This window comes from Colobus angolensis, unplaced genomic scaffold (assembly GCF_000951035.1).
Source record: "Colobus angolensis palliatus isolate OR3802 unplaced genomic scaffold, Cang.pa_1.0 Scaffold78, whole genome shotgun sequence".
In the NCBI taxonomy this organism is placed as follows: Eukaryota; Metazoa; Chordata; class Mammalia; order Primates; family Cercopithecidae; genus Colobus; species Colobus angolensis.
In genome coordinates, this window is record NW_012121598.1 from 4,033,797 (window position 1) to 4,059,746 (window position 25,950).

A 25,950-nucleotide genomic window follows, 5' to 3' on the forward strand; every position below is an offset into this window, starting at 1 on the left:
TTGAGCCACCACGCCCGGCGAGATTAGTTTTTGATGAGTTTTGGGTGCCTCCCATCTAACTCACTCTTCCCAAAAGGAATTATATCATTATTTTTTTCTAGCTATTTAGGATGTAGCGTAGTTGAAACTCACTGCTCTCACATTCCCTGATATTCCCATTTTCCTTTCTTAAAAGCAAAAACAAAACAACAATTAAAACTTGCAGATGCTTTGGGGGATTTTCTGGGGAACCACCTGCTCACAAATAAGAAGCCTCCATGTAATCTGTGGTCCAGATTACATGGAGACCTCATTTTGAAATCGCTGGATTCCCTTGCACATGTGGGCCTCAAAGTGCAGTCCCCAGACCAGCAGCATTAGCATTGCCTGGAACTCATTAGACAGGCAAATTATTGAATCAAAAACTCTGGGGCTGGGGTCCAATATTATGTGTGTGTGTGTTTGTTTGTTTGTTTCAGAGACAAGGGCTCACTGTGTCGCCCAGGCTGGAGTGCAGTGGCTATTCACAGTGTGTGATCATCATACACTACAACCTCAAACTCCTGAGCTCAAGTGATCCTCCCACCTCAGCCTCCCAAGTAGCTGGGACTACAGGTGCATGCCACCAAGCCCAGCTAACATTCTCTGTTTTAACAAGCCTTCGCATTCTAAAGTTTGAGACCTACTATCTCACACATTTTTTTCTCCTTAGAAATCACAAAAGGACATTAAAGTATCTTTTCCTACAGATTTATGAGTATCTTTATGAAGCCCTTCCAGAAAGAACTCACAAACAAGGAATCTGGCATCTTAAACCCAGGATTAAACATTTCCTTATTCTGTCCCTTCTGGCTTTCAGCACTTCCCCAGGATTTGTTCCTTAAAATTATTCCACTTTGGTCAACCATAATGCAAAAGAGGCAGGGCAGATCTGATTTCCAGTTCCACCACCTACTGACTTGCTAGATGACCTTGGTAAATTTTTTCATTTCTCTAAGTCTCAATATTCTTATGGACAAAACAGGGTTGATAGTAATATCTATTTTATAAATGTTAAATTTTGTGACGACAAAGTTGATAAGAATCACTATAGATTAATAATAAACTGCTATTTCAACAGCACGCTAATAGTTGAAACCATGTTTGATCTCTTCAACTAGAAAGAGGTTAAGGTTCATCCAGTTCCATGTGATTGAAAAATCCTTCCCTTCATCTGAATCAACTTGTGGACCCCAAGGCTGTCTGATCCAAATGAGTATCTTCACGGAATTTATTTTTATTCCTTTGTTCAAAAATATACCTGGCTGGGCACAGTGGCTCACACCTGTAATCCCAGCACTTTGGGAGGCTGAGGTGGGAGGATTGCTTGAGGCCAGGAGTTTGAGACCAGCCTGGGCAATATAGCAAGACCTCATCTCCACCAAAAAAAAAAAAAATTAGCCAGATGTGGTGGTGTATGACTGTGGTCCTAGCCACTTGGGAGGCTGAAGCAGGAGGATCACTTGAGTCCAGGAGTCTGAGACTGCAAGGAGCTTTGATCATGCCACTGCACTCCAGCCTGGGTTACAGCATGAGATCGTGTCTGTAAACACGACACACCCCCGCGCGCGCGGGGGCAGCCATAAACCAAACACTCTCCTGTTGAACTGGGGTCCTGAACTAATTGTCCAAGAGCTCCTTGTTTTGGAATCTGGCCGGGTTCAGCATGTCAAATCCTATGTTTTAGATTCTCTAGGTCTTTTCTGCTTTTCTCTAACAGCAGTGACCATGGAAACTTCAAGACCTCCGGGGGTCATCTCAAGATCTGTGATCCAGGCCTGAGACGCTTAGAAACCTCTCCGTTATTCAACAAATGATTATCAACCCAACTATGTCCTAGAAACTATGGCTCTGAATCCTTCCAGCTCCAGGGACTGGGTTTCTGAGGAAAACCTTCAAGCCCAAAAATGATGGATGATGGAGCCCTTGTGGTTGTTGCACTGAAAAAAGACCTTAGGGAACACAATCCCTTCCAGGCCAGACACCCTCCAGGGCACATTGAGCTTTTTCAGGAGGCTGCCTTTCAAATGCAGCTTCTGTGCTTCACCGAACAGTGGTTCAAAAGGCCTATTCTTACTTGCATTGTAAAATGATTAAGGCTAGAGGCTGGCCACTGTATCTATCAAAATCAAAATTAGAAATCCAGGCTTAAGGAAAGCAAAAAGGGGCCACCAAACAAGAGATACTAGAATGTATTTTCATCTGACTCTGCATGGTAAAGAAGGCCTGGGAAGAAATCACTGGAGAGCGCTATTTCATTCAGCAATCAGGGCTAAAAATACACATGCCTAGGCTTTAACATTCATGGGTTTTAATCTCTGAATTAATTTGTTTCTCTTCAAACACTTGAAGCCATCCATTACCATCTATATTTCAACATGGACAGATATATAACTATTCTTTCTTAGGCTAGTGAATGTGTATATATTGCCTGATTGAGGAGCTGTGTTTGTGTAATAATATCTGCACATCTGTATGTTTCTATAGATTTATATGGATAAATTAGCAGGCCCTGCTTTTAGCCACAACATATTTTTAGAGACCACTTCATAATGTAGATCATATTTTCCATGGAAAATATGTTATATTTGGGAGTTTCATTCCTGACCAAGGACTCCTCAGCAAATGAAATATAGAAACTGCCAACAGCTTGTCATGGAACGAAAACTATGACTATTTTATATACCCCTATAAATATCTAAAACACTAAAACAATGCCCTAAGTCCTATAAAAGGGACCTAAATATATACAGTACCTATACATGGAGCCTCAAAGTTTAGAAATGTTTACCCACCACATAAAAATACAGCTCAATTGAACTATGTTCTACAATTAACTCACTGCTATAATAACATCAAACATTTGATTAACAATTTTGCAAATATTAGATTTTAGTAGAGCATATTTGGGGATAATTTAAACAATCCAAAGAAGTTGATCTAATGTCTTCTTTTCCTTTTGAGGGGGAAATCTATTTTTTACTGTATCTACTACCTTCATTTTACAAACTTCTTTTTCCACCTGATTTTTCTTGTCCTTGTCCTTCCCGCATTTCCCCCTACTCTTTCCCTCTTCTACTCCCCCATCTCATCCCCTTTTTCCTACCCACTCCCCTTCTCAATACAGGATTATCATGGAATTACCATATTGCCACAATACAGTGCTGTCCTGGTTAAAGATGTCTGGTCCTGGGTTAAGCCTCAATTGCCATATTTACTGGGAATTAGTAGTTGGAACGGAGAGAACCAGAGATGGGGGCATACCGGCACTCCTGCTACCAAGTCCTCAGAAGACCTGTCCCCGGTCCTTTATTAGTTTGATTGTTTACTGCTCCTCAGCTTCCACGAGGTGCCCCAATATCCTTTGAAGGAATTCCCCTTTTTGCTTAAGCTAGGAAATCATTTTCTGTTACTTAAAACCAAGAAGTAAATATGCCTAGGGCAAGCAGATGAACCGAAAATTATTCCCTCTACCTTAAGGCTCAAATCAAAGCAATTACTGCTCAGACTCAATGACCTAGAAAATGTGCCCAACAAGTGACAAAAACATGTTACAAATTAATATGCACCATAGGATCTCACTTTAGTTTTTAAACATGCAATTAGAAAAACCATACATCAAACTGTTACTATGAGTTGTCTCCAGTGATTTGCCTTTTTTAGAAGTTTATTCTACTTACCCATTTCTACAATAAGCCAGATTTACTTTTCGTAATCAGAAAGGAAATGCAAAAAAAAATTAAGAATTAGATGTGGCCCAGAGGATTGACCTTACCAATGATAATGGTCATGGTGATGTGTGATTTCTTTCTTTCTTTTTTTCCTTTTCTTTTTTTTTTTTGAGACAGAGTTGTGCTCTGTCTCCCAGGCTGGAGTGCAGTGGCGCTAGCTCAGCTCACTGCAACCACTGCCTTCTGGGTTCAAGCAATTCTCCCCTCAGCCTTCCCAGTAGCTGAGATTACAGGCATGCACCATCATGCCCAGCTAATTTTTGTATTTTTTCTAAGTCTATGGTTTTTTTCCCATAAGTTATTAGGATATACGTGGTATTTGGTTACATTAGTAAAGTCTTCAGTGGTGATTTGTGAGATTTTGGTGCACCCATCACCTGAGCAGTATACACTGCACCAGATTTGTAGTCTTTTATCCCTCGTCTCCCCCAACTCTTCTCCCCAAGTTCCCAAAGTCCATTGCATCATTCTTATGCCTTTGTGTCCTCATAGCTTAGCTCCCACATATTAGTGAGAACATACGATGTTTGGTTTTCCATTCCTGAGTTACTTCACTTAGAATAATGGTCTCCAGTCTCATCCAGGTCACTGTAAATGCTGTTAATTCATTCCTTTTTATGACTGTGTAGTATTCCATCTCATATATATATATGAGATGGAGATATATATATGTATGTGTGTGTGTGTGTGTGTGTGTGTGTGTATCTCACAGTTTCTTTATCCACTTGTTGATTGATGGGCATTTGGGTTAGTTCCATGATTTTGCAGTTGTGCTGCTATAAACAAGTATGTGCAAGTATCTTCTTCAAATAATGACTTCTTTTCCTCTGGGTAGATAGAAGGGAAAGTTGAGGCTCAGAGAGGTAAGTGGCCATTCTAACACCACCAGCAAATACCCAGCAGTGGGATTGCCGGATCAAATGGTAGTTCTGCTTTTAGTTCTTTAAGGAATCTCCACATTGTTTACCATAGTGGCTGTACTAGTTTACATTCCCACCAGCAGTGTAGACGTGTTCCCTGTTCACCACATCCACGCTAACATTTGTTTTTTGATTTTTTTATTATGGCCATTCTTGCAGGAGTGAGGTGGTATTGCATTGTGGTTTTGATTTGCATTTCCCTGATCATTAGTGATGTTGAGCATTTTTTCATATGTTTGTTGGCCATTTGTACATCCTTTTTTGAGAAGTGTCTATTCAAGTCCTTAGCCCACTTTTTGATGGGATTGTTTGTTTTTCTTACTGATTTGTTTGAGTTTGTTGTAGATTCTGGATGTTAGTCTTTTGTCAGATGTATAGATTGTGAAGATTTTCTCCCACTCTGTGGGTTGTCTGTTTACTCTGCTGATTGTTCCTTTTGCCATGCAAAAGCTCTTTAGTTTAATTAGGTCCTAGCTATTTATCTTTTTTCTTATTGCATCTGCTTTTGGGTTCTTGGTCATGAAATCCTTGCCTAAGCCAACGTCTAAAAGAGTTTCTCCAGTATTATCTAGAATTTTTATAGTTTCAGGTCTTAGGTTTAAATCCTTAATCCATTTTGAGTTGATTTTTATATAAGGTGAGTGATGAGGATTCAGTTTCATTCTCCTACATGTGGCTAGCCAATTATCCTAGCACCATTTGTTGAAAAGGGTGTCCTTTCCCCACTTTATGTTTTTGTTTGCTTTGTTGAAGATCAGTTGGCTGTAAGTATTTGGGTTTATTTCTGGGTTTACTTTGTTCCATTGGTCTATGTGCCTATTTTTGTACCAGTACCACACTGTTTTGGTGACTATGGCACTATAGTATAGTTTGAAATCAGGTAATGTGATGCCTCCAGATTTGTTCTTTTTGTTTAGTCTTGCTTTTGCTATGTGAGCTCTTTCTTTGTTCCATAGGAATTTTAGAATTGTTTTTTCTAATTCTGTGAAGAATGATGGTGGTATTTTGATGGGAACTGCATTGAATTTGTAGATTGCTTTTGGCAGTATGGTCATTTTCACAATACTGTTTCTGCCCATCCATGCACATGGGATGTGTTTCCATTTGTTTGTGTCATCTATGATTTCTTTCAGCATTGTTTTGTAGTTTTCCTTGTAGAGGTCTTTTGACTGCTTTGTTAGGTATATTCCTAGGATTTTCTGCTTATTTGTTGTTGATGTATAGAAGAGCTACTGATCTGTGTACATTAATCTTGTATCCAGAAACTTTGCTGAATTCTTTAATCAGTGCTAGGAGTTTTCTGGAGGAGTCTTTAAGGTTTTCAAGGTAAATGATCATATCTCATATCGTCAGCAAGCAGTGACAGTTTGACTTCTCTTTACTGATTTGGATGCTGTTTATTTCTTTCTCTTGTCTGATTGCTCTGGCTAGGATTTCCACTACTACATTGAAGAGGAATGATGACAGTGGGCATCTTTGTCTTATTCCAGTTCTCAGAGGGAATGTTTTCAACGTTTCCCTATTCAGTGTTATGTTGGCTGTGGTTTTGTCATAGATGGCTTTTATTACATGAAGGTGTGTCCTTCGCATGCCGATTTTGCTGAGAGTTGTAATGATAAAGTGTTGCTGGATTTTGACAAATGTCTTTTCTGCATCTGTTGAAATGATCGTGTGAATTTTGTTTTTAATTTTATTTATGTGGTGTATCACATTTATTGACTTGTGTATGTTAAACCATCCTGCATCCTTGGTATGAAATCCACTTGATCATGGTGGATTATCTTTTTTGATATGTTGTTGGATTCGGTTAGCTAGTATTTTGTTAAGGAGTTTAGCATCTGTGTTCATCAAGGATATTGGTCTGTAGTTTTCTTTTTTGGTTATGTCCTTTTCTGGTTTTGGTATTAGGGTGATGCTGGCCTCATAGAATGAATTAAGAAGGTATGCTTCTTTCTCTATCTTGTGGAATAATGTCAAAAGGATTAGTACCAATTCTTCTTCGAATGTCTGGTAGAATTCTGCTGTGAATCCATCGGGTCCTGGAGGTTGGTAATTTTAAAGTTACCATTTTGTCTGTTATTGGTCTGTTCAGGGTATCTAATTCTTCCTGATTTAAGCTAGGAGGGTTGTATTTTTCCAGGAATGTATCCATTTCTTCTAGGTTTTCTAGTTTATGTGTGCAAAGGTGCTCATAGTAGCCTTGAATGATCTTTTGTATTTCAGTGGTGTCAGCTGTAATATCTCTTGTTTTGTTTGTTAGTGAGGTTATTTGGATTTTCTCTCTTCTTTTCTTGGTTAATCTTGCTAATGGTCTATCAATTTTATTTATCTTTTCAAAGAACCAGCTTTTTGTTTCATTTATCTTTTGTATTTTTTTGTTTGTTTGTTCGTTTCTTTGTTTCAATTTCATTTAGTTCTGCTCAGATCTTGGTTATTTCCTTTCTTCTGCTGGGTTTGGGTTTGGTTTGTTCTTATTTCTCTAGTTCCTTGAGGTGTGACTTTAGACTGTCTGTTTGTGCTCTTTCAGTCTTTTTGATGTAGACATTTAGGGCTATGAACTTTCCTCTTAGCACTGCCTTAGCTGTATCCCAGAGGTTTTGATAGGTTGTGTCATTATTGTTGTTCAGTTCAAGGAATTTTTAAATTTCCATCTTGAGTTTGTTTTTGACCCAAATGCTTATTCAGGAACAGGTTATTTAATTTCCATGTATTTACATGGTTTTGAAGGTTCCTTTTGGAGTTGATTTCCAGTTTTATTCCACTATGGTCTGAGAGAGTGCTTGATACAATTTCAATTTTCTTAAGTTTTTTGAGGCTTGTCTTATGGTCTATCACATGGTCTATCTTGGAGAAAGTTCCATGTGCTGTTGAATAGAATGTGTATTCTGCAGTTGCTGCATGAAATGTTCTGTATGTATCTGTTAAGTCCACTTGTTCCAAGGTATAGTTTAAATCCACTGTTTCTTTGTTGACTCTCTGTCTTGATGACATGTCTAGTGCTGTCAGTGGAGTATTGAAGTCCCCCACTATTACTGTGTTACCATCTATCTCATTTCTTAGGACTATTAGTAATTGTTTTATAAATTTGGGAGCTCCAGTGTTAGGTTCATATATGTTTAGGATTGTGATATTTTCCTCTTGGACAAGGCCTTTACCATTATATAATGTCCCTTGTTGTTTCTTTTAACTGCTGTTGCTTTAAGGTTTATTTTGTCTGATATAAGAATAGCTACCCCTGCTTGCTTTTGGCCTCCATTTGCATGAAATGCCTTTTTCCAACCCGTTACATTATGTGAGTCCTTATATTAGGTGAGTCCTTGTATTAGGTGAGTCTCCTAAAGGCAGCAGATATTTGGTTGGTGAGTTCTTATCCATTCTGCAGTTGTGTGTCTTTTAAGTGGAGCATTTAGGCCATTTATATTCAGTGTTAGTATTGAAATGTGAGGTTTAGATTGAAGAGCATTCATCGTGCTCTTTGTTGCCTGTGTACTTAGGGGTTTTTTTTGTTTTTGCTTTTTAACTTGTATTTTTGTTTTATAGGTCCTGTGTGATTTATGCTTTAGAGAAGTTCTGTTTTGATGTGTTTCTAGGATTTGTTTCAAGATTTAGAGCTCTTTTTAGCAGTAGTGGTGACTGCTCTCAGCATTTGTTTGTCTGAAAAGGACTGTATCTTTCCTTCATTCATGATGCTTAATTTCACTGGATACAAAATTATTGGCTGATAATTGTTTTGTCTGAGGAGGCTGAAGATAGGGCCCCAATCCCTCCTAGCTTGTAGGGTTTCTGCTGAGAAATCTGCTGTTGATCTAATAGGTTTTCCTTTACAGGTTACCTGGTGCTTCTATCTCACAGCTCTTGAGATTCTTTCCTTCATCTTTGACTATGTGCCTAGGCAAAGATCTTTTTGTAATGAATTTCCCAGATGTTCTTTGTGCTTCTTGTATTTGGATGTCTAGGTCTCTAGCAAGACCAGGGAAGTTTTCCTTGATTATTCCCCCAAATACGTCTTCCAAGCTTTGGGAATGCTCTTCTTCCTCTGGAACACCAATTATTCTTAGGTTTGGTCATTTAACATAATCCCAGACTTCTTGGAGGCTTTGTTCATATTTTCTTATTATTTTTTCTGTGTCTTGGTTGGATTAGGTTCATTAGAAGACCTTGTCTTTGAGCTCTGAATTTCTTTATTCTACTTGTTCAATTCTATTGTTGAGACTTTCCAGAGCATTTCACATTTCTAAAAGTATGTCCACAGTTTCCTGAATTTTTGATTGTTCCTTTTTTTTTTAAAGCTATCTACTTCCTTGAATATTTCTCTCTTTACTTCTTGTATCATTTTCTGGATTTCCTTGTATTGGGCTTCACCCTTCTCTGGTCCCTCCCTGATTAGCTTAATAACTAACATCCTGAATTCTTTTTCAGGTAAATCATGGATTTCTTCTTGGTTTGGATCCATTGCTGGTGAACTAGTGTGATTTTGGGGGGGTGTTGAAGAGCCTTGTTTTGTCATATTACCAGGGTTGGTTTTCTGGTTCTTTCTTATTTGGGTAGGCTCCGTCAGAGGGAAGGTCTAGGGCCGAAGGCTGTTGTTCAGATTCTCTTGTCCCACGGGGTGTTCCCTTGATGTAGTTCTCTCCCCCTTTTCCTATGGATGTGGCTTCCTGTGAGCCGAACTGCAGTGATTGTTGTCTCTCTTCTTGGTCTAGCCACCCAGTGAGTCTACCTGGCTCCAGGCTGGTTCTGGAAGTCGTCTGCACAGAGTCCTGTAATGTGAACCGTCTATAGGTCTCTCAGCCATGGATACCAGTGTCTGTTCCACTGGAGGACTGGGGGCAGGGACAGGTGCAATGGACTCCATAGGGGTCCTTAGCTTTGGTGGTTTGATGCTGTATTTTGGGGCTGGTTGGCCTCCTGCCAGGAGGTGGCACTTTCCAGAGAGTATCAGCTATAGTAGTATGGAGAGGAGTCCTCAGTGTGTGGGGGCCTGGAACTCCCAAGATTATATGCCCTTTATCTTCTGCTACCAGAGTGGTAGGGAAGGACCATCAGGTGGGGGCGGGGCTAGGCATGTCTGAGCTCTGACTCTCCTTAGGCAGGTCTTGCTGTGGCTGCTGTGGGGGATGGGGTGAGGTTCCCGGGTCACTGGAGCTGTGTACCCAGAAGGATTAGCGCTGCCTCTGCTGAGTCATGCTGGTTGTCAGGGAAGTCAGGGAAAGCTGGCAGTCACGGGCCTCACCCAGCTCCCATGCAAACCAAAGGTCCGGTTTAATTCCCACCGTGCTCTCCCCAGTAGCCCCCAGTCCATTTCTAGATGGAGAGCGATAGGGGCTTGAAAACCTGCCCCAGCTCCAGGCTACCCGCCTCCCAGCTGCAAAAGAAAAGGGCTTGATTCTTTCCCCACATGTGGAGTCTGCGCACCAGATTTGTGCCCTCCCCCAGGTTCTGGCCAGGTGGCTTCTCACCCCGTTCAAATGGTCACAAAGTTCAACTAGAGAATTCCTTCTCCCTGTGGAGTTTTACCCCCTGCTCCTCTGGTCACCCTCCCGATGGATCCCTGTGGTTCCAGGCAGGAATGGCCTGCTAGGGAGTCCAGCCAGCTCCCAGGGCCTTTCTGCTGCTTCCTCTACCCCTGTATTTCGCTCAGCTCTCCAAATTGACTCAGCTCCAGGTAAAGTTGGAAACTTCTCCCGCAAACAGATCTTCGGCTTCTCCAGTGGGTGTGTTTGTTCAGGAGAGGATGGTCTCCCTTTCCCACTTCTGCATCTGGGGCACTCACAGTTTTGGGGGTTCTCCTGGGTCCTGCAGGAGCAGTCTGCTTCCTTCAGAGGCTCTGTGGGTCCTCTCGAGATTGCTGGTTTTCAATTCTTGTATTTTTGGTAGAGACAGGGTTTCACCATGTTGCCCAGGCTGGTCTCGCACTCCTGGGCTCAAGGGAACCGTCTGCCTCGGCCTCCCAAAGTGTTGGGATTACAGGCGTGAGCCACCGTGCCCGGCGTGACGGTGTGCTTTCTAAAGACTTGAGCCTTTCGCTTGATTGTCTCCCACATTAGTTCATTCACAGCCCACAAGAACCGTTTCTTAGTTTCAATCCAAAGCAATCTCACTAGGAAACATTAAGTGTGGTAGGGATTTGGAGTGTGAGTACACAGGTGTGAGTTCCCGCAAAACAGCTGTGTGGTCTTAGAATGGCCACTTACCTCTCTAAGCCTCAACTTTCCCTTCTGTAAAAGGGGAAATCACTCCTTTCGGGGTGATTTTGCGTGTGCAGAAGCTCTGTGCAGTGCTAACAAACATTAGCTATTTTTAGCTACTCTTTCATTGTCTTGTTCTGCCGCAGCTTCTCTCCGCCAGTGTGGCTTTTGGTTGGGATTCCCTGTCAAGAAATTACAAGAGGCCACTACACACTCCTTACCAAATTCTCTTTGCTGTGTGACCTGCTGGAAACTTAAGCCCTGAAGCCTCAATTATCCTTTTCTTATTTGCTTTGCACCCTTTTTAAAAAATAAAATGTATACAATATTGAATACTTCAGTACTCCAGAAATATAACTCTTCTAGTAACTACACTTTTAAATATATATAATAAATATACACAATACAAAATTTACCATTTTAATAATTTTTAAGCATACAGCTCAGTGGCATTAAACAGATTCACGTTGTGCAACTATCACCGCCATCCATCTCCAGAACAGAACTTTTTCTATCTTCCCCAACTGAAACTCTATAAGCATTAAACAGTAACTCCTCCATTCTCTCCTTCCCCTACTGCCTGACAGCTACCGTTCTACTTCCTGCTTTGGATTTGACTACTGTAGGTACCCCATATAAGAGGAATTATGCATATGATTGTATACCTTCTTCAGAGAAACATCTGTTCAAGTCCTCTGCCCAATAGGGTTCTTTATTTTTTGTTGAGTAATAGGAGTTCTTTACATATTATGGATATTAATCCCTTATCAGATATGTGATTTTCAAATATTTTTTCCCATCCCGCGGGTTGCCTTAGCAGCTATGTTTCTTGACTTTACACCTGTTTATTCAAACAAATAGTAACTATGTGCCTGCTATGTGAATGACATTGGGCTAATGACAGAGCAAAAAGGTACAGTTGACTTTCATACCCTCTCTGTCCGCATTTGACTTTGTCATGCTATCAGAATCATTCCCAATTGATTGGAAATTATTTTTTTTAATGACTAGTTATTTGAAGTCTTCTAAAAGGTATTTAGTTGGCCATTTCAATTATCTCAGGTATCTGAAAAGTGAGATCTTAGATTGGGAAAAACTGGAGAGCAGTGAAACCTGAAATTAGAAGAGGTGGTCACTGTGCATACACTCACATACACAACATCAGACTTCCATCAAAGGCTTCCTGACATCTGCACGTGTGTGAAAGGAAATCCTCCCTCCACTGACACCAGTGCTCACTGAGGGGAGACCAACTTTGGATGTTATGTTTTATTGCATGGTTTATTGTTCTAATCAGCTGATAAAGGCCATGAACCTTGACGCTGGGACACCAGACCACTGTGGGGGTCTTAACACCCTTTCCTGACCAATGAACAACGTAACCTGTTTTAACCAACCGTGGACATTCTGCCTTAGCTACAGTGCTTGTTTTCAATGATTGTAATCACTATAAATTAGAAGTTTAAAACTCCTGATTTTTTTCTCCTTAACACTCTTCTCAGTAAATTTCTTCACTGGCGAGTGTTCCCTTGCCTGCTTAATTAATCACTTGGCCTTTTATCCCCCTCTCTGGTTGTCTTTATTTCACATGACATGTGGCTGCAATCCTACTCCAAACTGCAACAAGTCAACACAGAATCCACATACCATATGTTGTTCAACTACTCCAAGGCTTAGCAGAGATACTCTCACTTATCCATGCATTGCTGTAACTAATCCTGTTCCCACAATCCTCAGAAAATTTAGACAAATGCCAGCCTGTTTCCAAACAAACATATCTTAATTTAGCTACCTAATATACAGATACTTGACCTCTCCAGAATGCTTTTCCTTCTAGAGTTCACATTTCTTGAAACCACATGTACAAGACTTTATGTAATTGTTCAGCTGCATCTTGAATCTGCTTTGCAGCTGATGGTTGCTCACATACACACACGTGCGCGCACACACATACACACACACACACCCATAAGTATGCATTTGTCATTAAAGGCATTTGTCACTGCCTTTAATGTCCTGTTGAAGCCCAGTAATCAAAATTTTCAACATAGTGAATGAAATTTGCAGAATCACTGCTCAGGAGCAATAACATTATACACAGGAAATTAGTCCAATTACAATATCTTCTGAATGATGATCTCTGTTTCCTTGTTGCTTTAGCTAGTAGCAAATCACCCAGAGTGCCTCCTTGCTGTCTATAGTATCAGTAAAAACAAACAAACAAAAACACCACTCAGGGTTTCTTCCTTCACAGAATGGAATGGGACAGATACACCACCAGGCACAGGTTGAGATCAGCTAGAGAAAATGAATCCGAAGCCAAGACCTCAAAAGGGAGCACTTGCCACCCATTCTTTAACAGTTCCCCATTTTCCTTCACCGACCCCCAGGTGGCAATCACACAAAGGAGGAAAACCCACTCCAAGCCACTGCTTCTTACGTGCCCCATAAGCCTGGCCTGGGCAGATCCTGTGCTGGGAGCCTGGCTGACTTTATGACTGAATACAAGTTACACGTGTAAGGCACTAAATATCAGAAGAGTACAGTGTAGTAAGACAGTGATCTGGAGATCCCTCCTGCCAATGATGTGCGCCGCCCCTCGGGGTGAATTATGTACTGTGATGATGAACTAAATGTTCCCTTTGCAATTTCCTTGGGGATCAAAATGTATTCTGTTCTTCAGGGTTGAAAGGCAAGCCCTTTCTCACCAGCTCCACTTACTGGGTTTACCCTGATGTGTCTATTTCTCCTTCAGCGTTTGAGGCAGGTTCCCACCTAGACACAAAGAGGTAGCCATCCTTAGAGGAGAAGGAAGATTTTTTTTCTTCTTTGCTTGATGTGGATGCTTACTCGAGGGAAGGAAGCTGAGCTTTAGGTTTTAGTGATCTGATTTCTTGTGTGTGTGTGTGTGTGTGAGATTCCTGATTTAGGTCCGGTGTTTTATTTTCTTTAACTGTGTTTTTAAAAACATAAGGAGAACTTTTTTTTTCTTTTGAGACAGAGTCTCGCTCTGTCGCCCAGGCTGGAGTGCAGTGGCGGGATCTCAGCTCACTGCAAGCTCCGCCTCCCAGGTTCACGCCATTCTCCTGCCTCAGCCTCCCGAGTAGCTGGGACTACAGGTGCCCGCCACCTCGCCTGGCTAATTTTTTGTATTTTTAGTAGAGATGGGGTTTCACCGTGGTCTCGATCTCCTGACCTTGTGATCCGCCCGCCTTGGCCTCCCAAAGTGCTGGGATTACAGGCGTGAAGGAGAACATTTTTATACGAGAGATTAAGTAGCAATGTCATTCTTAGCATGATCTTCACTTTCTCTCTTCTCTTGTTTCCTTTTGACACAGTTCCAGACATATTAAAGACAATCGTGGCTAGGAACCTTTGTTTTCCTAATGATCTTGTTTCTCTTTACTATCAGTAAAAACCTCCTCCTTTGCCCTTTTGCATGAATATTCTATTATTAAAAATTGAGATCTGGTCCAGAATCAGTCAAGGGGATGAATGCCTGGGTGAGAATTAGTGGAGGAACAACAGTAAAAGCCGCTCAAGTGGCTCCCCCAGGGACTAAATCTGGAGTCAAGGTAGAGAAGCAAGATGAGAGCTTTGAAAGGAGTGAGATCCGGGGAATGGCTAAGGAAGTCAATGGCCTCTTGTCTTTTTATTTTCCTCTGCTCTTATTTGAGTACTTTCTGTGTTCTAAGTCTGTGGATTCAGCCCCTCAAATGGTTGGCAGAAAGGTTCCTCATAAAGACAAGAATTCTGCTCTATCTTTCTCCTTTGTTTCAAAGGCTCACTCTTAATCATGGCTCCTCCTTTATTACCAGGAATTTCATGTCGCTGTCTCCCCGATATTTGGAATCTAGAGAAGGTGAGATATTTACAGTGAGTGAGACATCAGCCTCCAATTGTTTGTATCTGTAATGGTAATTACTCACACCAGTTTGTCAGCATTCACACCTGAATTATTCTATGTTTGGTGATATGTCAATGTCTAGAGATAGCTGTGATCACACAAAATACAATTTTTTCTTGTGAAATCCTAACTCGGTCCATGGAAAATGTTTTTGAAAAAACACAACAGAAGATCCCGTCCATCTCCCTCCCACCCAAATCTCCCATATGTTAACTGGATGGGAATATTTTATTTGAGTGCAGTATCCGTAGGACATCCTCTCACCTTGACTTTAAACTGGCTCATTCAATAATGTGTGTTTCTCAAGGCCATATGGACCACTGTCTCAACAACCTCTATTTCCCACCCAACTTCCCAAATAGTTCTCTTCCTTCTGATTTTTCCTTTTTTGTCATTCTCCTTTCTTCTTTCAACTGCAATGTATTTTTTATGTTCAACCACCGTTCAGGTTGTTTGTTATCATTTGTCTTAGATGTTATCATTAAATATTACTGTTGAATTGTTTCCACTTTTTTATTTAAATTTTTTTACATTCATAAAGTCTTTTCATTTAGCTCATAGTCCTATTTAGTTCAAGACCTAGAGTTTCAAAGAAGAGTTTCAAAGATCACCCTCTCTTTCAGCAATATGTGAGCTCCAGAGAAAAAATGTGAAAGTAATTTATTTCCATACCAAATGTTATTTGAAACACCAAGGAATGCACCATTTAAGGAAGTCAGAGGTGAATTTCACAATATATTTTTTCTGTTTAACAAATTTTGATTTTTGCTAATTCTTTAAAGTGAGAGATAATCTATTTTATATCTTCTCTCTCTCTTTTTTTTTTGAGACAGAGTCTTGCTCTGTTGCCCAGGCTGGAGTGCAGTGGCGCGATCTCGGATCTCGGCTCACTGCAACCCCGGGTTCAAGTGATCCTCCCACCTCAGCCTCCCAAAGTGCTGGGATTACAGGCGTGAGCCACCGCGCCCGGCCCTTCTCTCTTTTTTTAAATTTACCCTTCTTAGACAGGGTTTTCCCTACTGGGTCAGGGAGTGCCAGGTCTGCTCTACACTCAAGTAGCCACAAGTCACCGCATTTCAAATTCAATAAGCCCAGGGAAATAGTTCAGGAAGCTGGGACGGGGACAGGATTCTGAAGCAAGGGACTGATGTTTGGCCCTGGCACTTGGAAATCAGCCTCACTGCTTTCAAGGCCCACCATGGATAAGGTCCCCAGTCTACTGACGGCTGGAATCTCCAGACTTCAAGTAGGACCACTTGACACCATAGGACGTTTTAAAACTTGATCCTCCCCTCCAGTCAGCCTTTCCCCCTCCTGAGTTGGTGACCGCTGAATGTTTTTGCATCCACTCTTGGGAGAAGATACACACCCTCTCATACTCTTTTAAAAATTTATTCTAATTTTTTTTCTTTTTTTTTTTTAGAGATGGAGTCTTGCTCTCTTGCCCAGGCTGGAGTGCAGTGGTGTGGTCACAATTCACTGCAACTTTGACCTTCCAGGCTCAGGTGATCCTCCCACCTTGGCCTATCACATATCTGGGACTACAGGCTTGCACTACTATTCTTTATTTTTGGTAGAGATGGGATTTCACTATGTTGCTCATGCTGATCTCAAATTCCAAGACTCAAGTGATTCTCTCACTTTGGCCTCCCAAAGTGCTGGGACTATAGGTGTGAGCCACCGTGCCAGACCTCTCTCACATTTTTATCAAACTCCCTGCCTGAATGTTGCCACCATGGACCCATGATGTCCACGGCCATCTTCCCTCCACCTTCAGCTCTCTTCTCTCAGACACTTTCATGGCTGGATCCCTTACTTTATTCAGGCCCTAGCTCAAATGTCCTCTCCTTAGATAGGACTTCCTGACCACCAAATCTAAAAATAAAAGACCACCACCCTCGAGCTTCCATAACTGTTCAGAACACAATCAGCCATGCCTGAATCATGTATAGACACATCTACAAGAAACAATATCCAGATACCATACCAGACATCTTCACCTGGCTGTGTACATTAGACATAAACTGAATCCTCATAGCAGAGGGGAATAAAAACAGTTCACCTTTTACTATTTATGAAATAATAGGGAAATATAGACTTAGAAGTTTACAGAGATTTTTTTTAAGTAGATGAAAATAGATAAATGCCTGGGAAAAGGGGGTATCAATTAGTACAAATAGTCTGCAGAGCCATCCAGCAATACATATCAAAAACCTTTAAAACATTTATATTGCTCGACCTAGTGATCCTAATTCTAGAATTTGTCCTTTGGAAATATAATCAAGATAATGTTAATCACAGCATTACTTATAATGATGAAAAGTAGAAGAGGCCAGGCACGGTGGATCATGCCTGTAATCCCAGCACTTTGGAAAGCTGAGGTGGGAGGATCCCCTGAGCCCAGAAGTTCAAGATCAGCCTGGCCAACATATTGAGACCCTGTCTCTATATAGAAAGAAGAGGAAGAAGAAGAAAAAGAAGAAGAGGAAGAAGGAGGAGAAGGAGGAGAAGGAGGAAGAGGAGGAGAGAATGTTATGCAGTCATTAAAATTTTAGAAAAACAACCCATATGTCCAGTGACTGATGGATGAATAGACAAAATGTAGTACAGACATACAATAGAGTAGTATTGAGCCTTAAAAAGGAATGAAATTCTGACACATGCTACAACATGAATTAATCTTGAATACATTGTGCTAAAGGAAATAAGCCAGTCAGAAAAGGACAAATACTGTATGTTTCCACTTTTATAAGGTACCTAGACCAGCCAAATTCACAGACACAAAAAGTTGAACAGTGGTTGCCAGGAGCTGGGGAGGAAGAGGAAATGGGAAGTTATCAGGGTTTTGTTTTGTTTTGTTTTGTTTTGAGATGGATTTTTGCTCTTGTTGCCCATTCTGGAGTAAAATGGCGTGATCTTGGCTCACTGCAACCTCTGCCTCCCAGGTTCAAGCAATTCTCTTGCCTCAGCCTCCCAAGTAATTGGGATTACAGGTGTGTCCCACGAGGCCTGGCTATCTTTGTATTTTTTTTAGTAGAGACGGGGTTTCACCATGTTGGTCAGGTGGCCTCAAACTCCTGACCTCAAGTGATCCATCTGCCTCTGCCTCCCAAAGTGCTGGGATTGCAGGCGTGAGCCACCGCGCCCAGCCAGAAGTTATTGTTTAATGGGTACAGAGCTTAACGTGTACAGTTTTTCACCTTTGGGAAGATGAAAAAGTTCTGCAGATGGATGGTGACGATAGTTGCACAACAATGTGAATGTGCTTAATGCCACTGAACTATACACTTATAAACGATTAAAATTGTAAATCTTGTTATATATATTTTACCATGGTAAAACATGCTTTAGAATCTTTAGCAACAGGAAGTTGCTCAATATGGGAGACTTAGTATATAATGTTGTTCAGATTTTGTGTAAAATTCTTTGTAAGCTCATGTATAGAAAAGAAATACTGGAAAGGGATTTCAAACACAGAATGTTAATAAACACACTCTTTAGGAAAGATTCTGAGTAATTTTCTCTTTCATACTTTTCTGTGCTTTCCAAATCGTCTAAGTAAACATGCAACATTTTATAACTAGAAAATAAAATAAAATTTAAAAACCCACCACCTAAATCTCTATCCTCATTTCCTGCTTTATAGTTGCAGTAAATAAGCACTTCTTCCTACCTGAAAGTATATTGCTTATTTATCTGTTTCCTTGCCTATAGTCTGTTTCCCCAGCAACAATGCAGATTCCATGAGGGCAGAGGCTTTGTCTTATTCACTGCTTGATCCTTAATGCTTGAAGAGTTTCAGGCACTTGTTGGGTCCTCCATAAACATTCGAGTGAAAGAGAAAGAATCAATGAATGAATGGGTGAATGAACAGAAAATTAGTCATCCTCAGTGTCTTAGTCCATTCCTGCTGCTAAAACAAAACACCCCGGACTGGGTAATGTATACATAACAGAAATGTATTTCTTACACTTCTGGAGGCTGAGAAGTCCAAGATCGAGGCACCAGTAGATCTGGTGCCTGATGAAGGCTCACAGTGCTTCTTAGATAGGGGCTTCTTGCTGCATCCTCACGCGGTAGAAGGTGCAAACGGCTCCCTTGCACCTCTTTTGGTAACTAATCCCACTCATGAGAGCTCTGGCCAATGAATTAATCTCCTCCTAAAGGCCCTGCCTCTTAATACTTTCACACTGGGAATTAAGTTTCAGTATATAAATGTTGAGGGGACATATTCAGACCATAGCTCTCAGGTTAGGACAGTGAGAATTCCTTTGTCCTGTGCCCACCTGGGGTATCAGCCCTCTTTCTCTCATCTGTAGCCTGCTCAGGATTGGAAGAAAAATTGTCTCAAGATTAAGAATCATCAAAATGGAGTAAACCCTGAAATACGTCCACCAACAGGCTAACAGTTTGGAAAGTAGTCTAGATACCATGTCATTTAAAGAGTAATTGAAGGTACTGAGAATGTGTAAGAGAAGATTTAAAGGGGAGAAAAAATGTAGCTGTTTGCAAATACCAGAAGTGTAGTCAGGTAGAACCATGAATTTATTCAATAAATATCCACTGAGCCCCTGCCATGTGCCAGTGACTGATGTAGGTACCAAGAGTATTAAAAACAGGATTATATAATATGTTTGACTCCAGAGGAAATACCAAGGATAGGTTGAGAGAGGTTTGGAAAGGCAGATTTGAATGCATCATAAGGCAGAGTCCAAATCAGCATTTCCTAAGGCACATTTCATGGAACCCTTGGATGTACATTTGTTTTATATGAGAAAAGAATCCTAGGCCCAATACATTTAGAAAATCTTGAGGTAAGGCCATGAGCGGTGCCTCATGCCTTAATCCCAGAACTTTGGGAGTCCAAGGCAGGTGGATCATCTGAGGTTAGGAGTTCAAGACCAGCCTGGCCAACACAGTGAAACCCCATCTCTACTAAAAATACAAAATCAGCTGGGCGTGGTGGCATGTGCCTGTAGTCCTGGCTACTCGGGCACTACAGGAGAACTGCTTGAACCTAGGAGGCGGAGGTTGCAGTGAGCCGAGATTGCATCACTGTACTCTAGCCTGGGAGACAGAGCAAGACTCCATTTCAAAAAAAAAAAGAGAGAGAAGAAAAAGAAAATTTTGAAGGGTAGAGTTTTTTTCAACTACATCAGCATAGGACTTCTCAGTCTTTTTTTTTTTTTTTTAAAGAGTCAGGGTCTTGCTGTCACCCACACAGGAGTGTAGTAGCACAATCATATCTAACTGAAGCCTTGAACTCCTGGGCTCAAGTGATCCTCCAGCCTCAGCCTCTTGAGTAGCTGGGGCTACTGGCATATGCTAACATGCCTGGCTATGTTCTTTTTACTTTTGTAGAGATGGAGTCTCACTATGTTGCCCCAGCTGGTCTTGAACTCCTGGTCTCAAGCAATCCTCCAACCTCGGCCTCCTGAGTCGCAGGGAATACAAGCGTGAGCCACTGCACCAGGCTCAGAGTCTTCAATATACTATTGTATACTGTAGTCTCCTAAAAAGTGATGTGGCTCCTCTCCCTAAATTTTTGGACCACAGGACACTTCTTTTTCTAGGCCTAGAATTTCACAGGATGAGCATTATGGAGAGTTATTTTCTACATGACAACATTCACCTTCAGAACAGGAGGCCTGCAAGCACGGATCTAATGTGGCATGCCCCTGAGGCACACATTTGGCACCACATCCAATGGATGCCCAAGTCTTCGTTCTGAACCACTCATATCGACCCAGTTCTCTCATTCATCTCCCTCACCTCACATTTTTTCCAGTTGCCGGTCTGCACTCACTCCTTCTTTCCATCCTTGCTTTGGGCTTAGCTTTAATGAACCATGCTATGTATTTCTGCTTCTGACTTGAGCTCCACACAACAAGGATTCTGATTTCTTCCCCTAAGTTCCCTGGGGTCACCCTGGGTAAAGCTTCCCTGGTTCCACTGTTCCATTTGGCTCACTGTACATAGAGGAGGGAGACCCAGACAAGGAATAAGCAGGTTCTCACGTCAGGAAGAGCTTGGGGAAAGCTTGGGCTTTCTCATGTTGAAAGTCTTACTTGGTCTGATTTTCTGCTACCTCCTTGACAGGTCTGATTCTGTAAATTCTTCCTGCCAGGCATAATTTTAAATACTTTTGGTACCTGGGAAACCAGCTATTTCTGTAGACTGTATCATCTTAATCATCCTCACATGAAACACAGATGCACTGCCACACAGTTGAGAAATCTTTCACACAATGAGATCAAGCCACTCATTGAAGGTCACTGGACGAAGCTTTTATGCTCCAGTCACATGAATAAAAGTGTACAATGACTTGGAAGGTTTGCATGAAATTCCCGTGGGAGAAATTATTGTGACTTTAAACCATACTCCTCAAAGCCCCTCCCATTTTTGGCTTCTTACCTTGTAACTTGGGTTCTCATTCCAAAATCCAGTGACCTCATTGATTGCAGCACTTCAATACAGCCCATGTACTAGAATAAGAAGAAAAAAAAGAAGAAGTAGGACAAAAATTCCAAGAAGCTGTCTCTTAGCTTCACAGTGACTTTCGGGGAAGCACCTAAAATCAGCTTCTGCTATCAAGCTACATTTGCACCCTCCGCCTACCATTGATATTTCTGACTATTAATGGACACATGCCTAAAGCTTCAATTCAATTATAAAACACCAGTTAAATCCGAACCATAATATAGATAACACAAGTAACAAAGACCAATATGGGTTCAGTGGTTAAGAGCATGAGCTCTGGGGCCAGATCATGTGACTTTGCATCCTGGCTCTGCTACTTCTTAGTTATGGAACCTCAGCAAGTTAACTTCTGTGCCTCACAGTTTTGTCATTGGTAAAGTGAGGATACAACAGGAATTGTTAGGAGAGTGAAATTATTTCCTACATGTAAATAAAGCTTTTAGAACAACGCTTGGTACATAGAAAGGCCCAAATAGTAGAGGAAGCAAAAATAAATGTGAGATAAAGAATACAGGAATGTCAAATCTTCTAAGTGGATAGAACAAGCATATAAATGCATAGAATACCAAACTTAGTAATATAAGATCTTATCATCCTTTGCAGCTGATTTAAATATTAAGGGGGTTCCTGAAAGGACAAAAGTCATATGCCGCATCAGTGATGAGTATGGTTAGCTTGAACACCATGTATTGCAAAAGGAATTGTGACTTATAAAGCTGAAAGATGGTTTATATTTAGTGTGGCAGCAGTGAAGATCCATGGCAGGCTGCTGGCAACAGCATGATGCGATTAGATCTGTGTTGGAGGAGGCTTAAGTCAGCGGCAGTATGAAGGTGGGTTAATGGTGAGGGAATAAGTTAGGATGATCCTGTGGCGAGGGAAGTAATGACAGCCCACACTGAAGAGGGATGGTGTCAATAGGAAAGAGGGGACAGATTCAAGTGACATCATGGAAACAGATACTACAGAACTCGGCAGTTGATTTGATACGGAGAATAAGAGAGAAGGATGAGTCAAGGATGACTCACTCAGACGTTTCCAGCCAGAGTAGCAGAGGGAACAGTGATGCCATCAACAGAAACAGGAAAGCCAGGAGAAGAGAAGATGATGAATTGGTTTGGGAGCCGTTGACTTAAGGCACTGGTAGGGTATCCAGGAAATAACAGGCTGGCAACTGAAAATTGGATTCTGGAGTCCTGAGAGGATTCAGCCTAGGGACGCGGACTTAGTAGTCTTCTGTGTAGCTTTGCCAGGTGAGGCTGTGAGAGTCAATCCTCCCAGCAGACCTTGGTTGATGAGGGAGAGTGCTTATTTGAGAATTGCCCTAGAAATGTTACTAGAGCTAAGAGTTCCGATTGAAAGTGATCTGTTGGCTCCTTGGAAATGATAGGCTTCCTGTTCAGCTTTCCTTTGGAGGCTTTCCAGCCTTTCTATGCTTGTGAATGGCAAAAGCACTGTCAAAAGGTGTCAGGAGCTGGTGGGGAGGGGGTACCTGCCCAGACACTTCTTCTATAATAGTATTTCTTTTTCTTTTTCTTTTTTTCTTTTTTTTTTTTTTTTTTTTGAGATGGAGTCTCACTCTGTCACCCAGGCTGGAATGCAGTGGCACGATCTTTGCTCACTGCAACCTCTGCCTCCCAAATTCAAGCAATTCTCCTGCCTCAGTCTTTTGACTAGCTGGGATTACAGGCACATACCACTGCACCTGGCTAATTTTTGTATTTTTAGTAGAGATGGGGTTTCACCATGTTGGCCAGGCTGGTCTTGAACTCCTGACCTCAAGCGATCTGCCCACCTCGGCCTCCCAAAGTGTTGGGATTACAGGCATGAGCCACCACGTCCTGCTGTATAATAGTATTTCTGAGCAGATTGTGCAGATAGAACTTCTCGAAGCACCAAGTGCTGCCTGGAGCCTGGTGCTGGGAAGAACATGCTGGCCAGCACAATCACCCTGCCAGTCTCATCCAGACTCCTGTTAGTCACACTCAGTTACACACCTCTTGGAATCTCTAGTACTGATACAAGAAACATTTTGGATATTTTACTCTGTCCCCATCACTCTTAACTTCCCAAGCCTTGGGTACCTTAAGGGAGTGGTGTCTAGAGATTTCTCTTCAACCATAAGGGTTATTAGGAGAAGAAAGCTAGATATAGGAAGTAGGTTAGAAAGCCCATCTCAGAACTGTCAAGAAAGGAGATTCCAAGCATCCAAGCTTCACGTCCCGGTGGTGTGAAAAGACTGTCCATATGTCTTCACTGACTGCTCTGGCTTTTGGTGCCTTCCAATGCCCTCTTCTGCCCCAGAGCCCAGGTCTTGCTCCCCTATTTCCTGCACTGCTGGCCCTGGAAAGAGTGGACTCCCTACACAGGCTGGGGAGCAGGCCTGGATCCCCTCCAATACCTCCAGGAGGCCCAGTTGGTGAGGAGGTGGATATCGCTTTTCCCTTTAGCTGTAAATCACCGACTGAAGACAAGGTGATACCAACTGGTCTATCAGTGCATACTTTTTGAAAAAGTGACCAAGCACCTACATTTTTCACACTCTGCCACAGTGTTTCTTCAAAACAGTATGATCAGATCATGTTCCTCCACCACGTGAAACTCCTGGCATCTATGATCAAAACAAGCTCGTTACTATAAACCCCTAGACCCTGAGGTTCCTGGCCCCATCTCATCCCTTCAGCTTCATCAGTGTCACTGTCCCCTTGCACACTTTGCTGACACATTGGCCTCCTTTCTACTCCTCAAATACACCCCAGCTCTTCCCTGCACTTGACATTCCCTCGCCTGGCTCTCCTACACTGTTCTGCAGGACAGATCCCTTCTCATCTTTCAGTTTTCAGTTCAAATGGCACACCTCAGAGGCCCCCTCCTGCCACCCTTCATCTCAGCCCCTATTCATCACTGGTTGATTATTGGTTTACTTGTTAATTTGCTTGTCTAGAACCTCTTTTTATTCCCTTGACTATAACCACCGTAAGAGTAAAGATCACAATCACCGCCATATTCCCTGCAACAGTGCCTAGGATCTGGTGGGCACTCAATAAACACACGCTGAAAGAATGAATGAAGCATCTTTTGTTCAATTCTATTGTACCTTTGCAATGAGCGGGGGCTGGGGAGAGCCGAGGGACTGAGGGAGGTAAAGGCTTGGCTGGTCTCTCCACCCAGGAGTACAGGAGCACCAAGGACCCAGCCTCAGGTGCTACAGGCCAGAACAATGTCTTTGCAAGGTTTCTAGATTTCTCAGCAATGTACTTCATATTTGTTATTTTTGTTGTTCTTCATTTTGGAGTGGTAACACACAACCTAGACCGAGGAGGTTTTGTAGTGAAGTGGGAAGCTGGCAAGAATGTGCCCTACTTCTCAGGCCGGCTATAAGCCGTGGGTGGGAACAGCCCTGGATGATAGAGTTGACAGTGGGAACTTTAAAAGGAAAGGAGAGTAGGTTGCACGTCTGAACAGGAGGGGGACAAAGGGACAAAAAGAAACAACTGGAACAAGGACACTCAAGGCTGATCAAGTTTGAGACCCACGTGAGGACAGTGTCAAAGTGAAGGCTATTCTCAGCCCAGTTATTAGGTAAGTTGCCATTCATTTTGGTTATCAATGAGGAGAGGAATTTTTAGTGTCTTGGGGGTGAGAGGAACCCCTCCAAGGTTTCGTTCTTAATCACACTTCGTGGCTATAACGACCTTATCTGCTTTGGACTAAGGCAAGCCCAAGCATTGCTTTGGGATCCCCTTCCCTTCGTGTGAATCTCTGTTTTGATCCATACACTTGTCTGTCAGCTATGGCACAGGTGACTTCAGCAAGCCTCAGTATGATACAATGGAAGTTTCTGGAAAAACATGAGTCATGGCCTGAGATGACTGACAATGAGGACAAGTCCCCTTCCACTGTGCGCATGTGTCGAGAAAACCACAACTAATTTTTGCCACAATTACCCCAAAGACAACAATGGAGTGGGTCTTCCCATTGACTCACACAATCCATTTCATTTAAAAACCACCGCTGTGAGGAAGCGGGGAGGGGGCGGTGCATAAAAATACTCTGTCCACTTCTTTCTTTGGGTGTTTGATGACTGCATAAGCAGATAGTGGCTGAATATCAAGGCCCGAGGGAGGAGAAGTTTAGTTTGTTAGCTATAAACTGGAGATGACAATACTTCTCATTCATGTATTAAATGCGGATCTGTATAAGACATGGTCTCTGTTCTTAAGAAACCTGGCCCCTTTCAGATAGGACAACCATGAAAAGAGATGACTTATCTTTCCTTTTTATGAGGTTAGTCATTGTTGCTAACTTTATTTAAGAGATGAGGAAATTGAAGCCTATTAAAGCAAAGTGCCTGGCTCAGTTTCATTTATTCACTGGTACTGAATTAGGGTTTATTCTAGAGTCTGCAGTCCATTGCTAGGACCCTGTATAACAGAAAAAGTGAAAAAGAGGAGTTATCCTGCTGGTTGCCACCACCCTCCCTTTGGTCTACCCAGGAACACGGTGACACAGTGTTGAGACGGGGGACCACAACGGTAACAGCAGATGTGAATCCAAACTGCTCTGGGAACTGCAGGAGGTGAGACAGAGGACACTCCCTAATTCCCCACCCTGTGGTAAGGAGAGGACACTGAAGACCTTTATTTGGAGCCATACAGGAACGGTGGGAAAGCAGCGGTGCTCAGACAGCCTGCCCATTCAGCCCG

General features: G+C 42.0%; 1 protein-coding gene across 1 annotated transcript in view; it reads right to left on the reverse strand.

Annotated features, from left to right (window-relative positions):
- SHC4 (SHC (Src homology 2 domain containing) family, member 4) overlaps window positions 1-25,950 on the reverse strand; it is a 139,179-nt gene that overhangs the window by 80,114 nt on the left and 33,115 nt on the right. Inside the window, exon 2 of the mRNA XM_011928581.1 lies at window positions 21,179-21,249. Within this exon, the coding sequence (XP_011783971.1) occupies window positions 21,179-21,249 (71 nt within the window). The remainder of the gene's footprint in view (window positions 1-21,178; window positions 21,250-25,950) is intronic.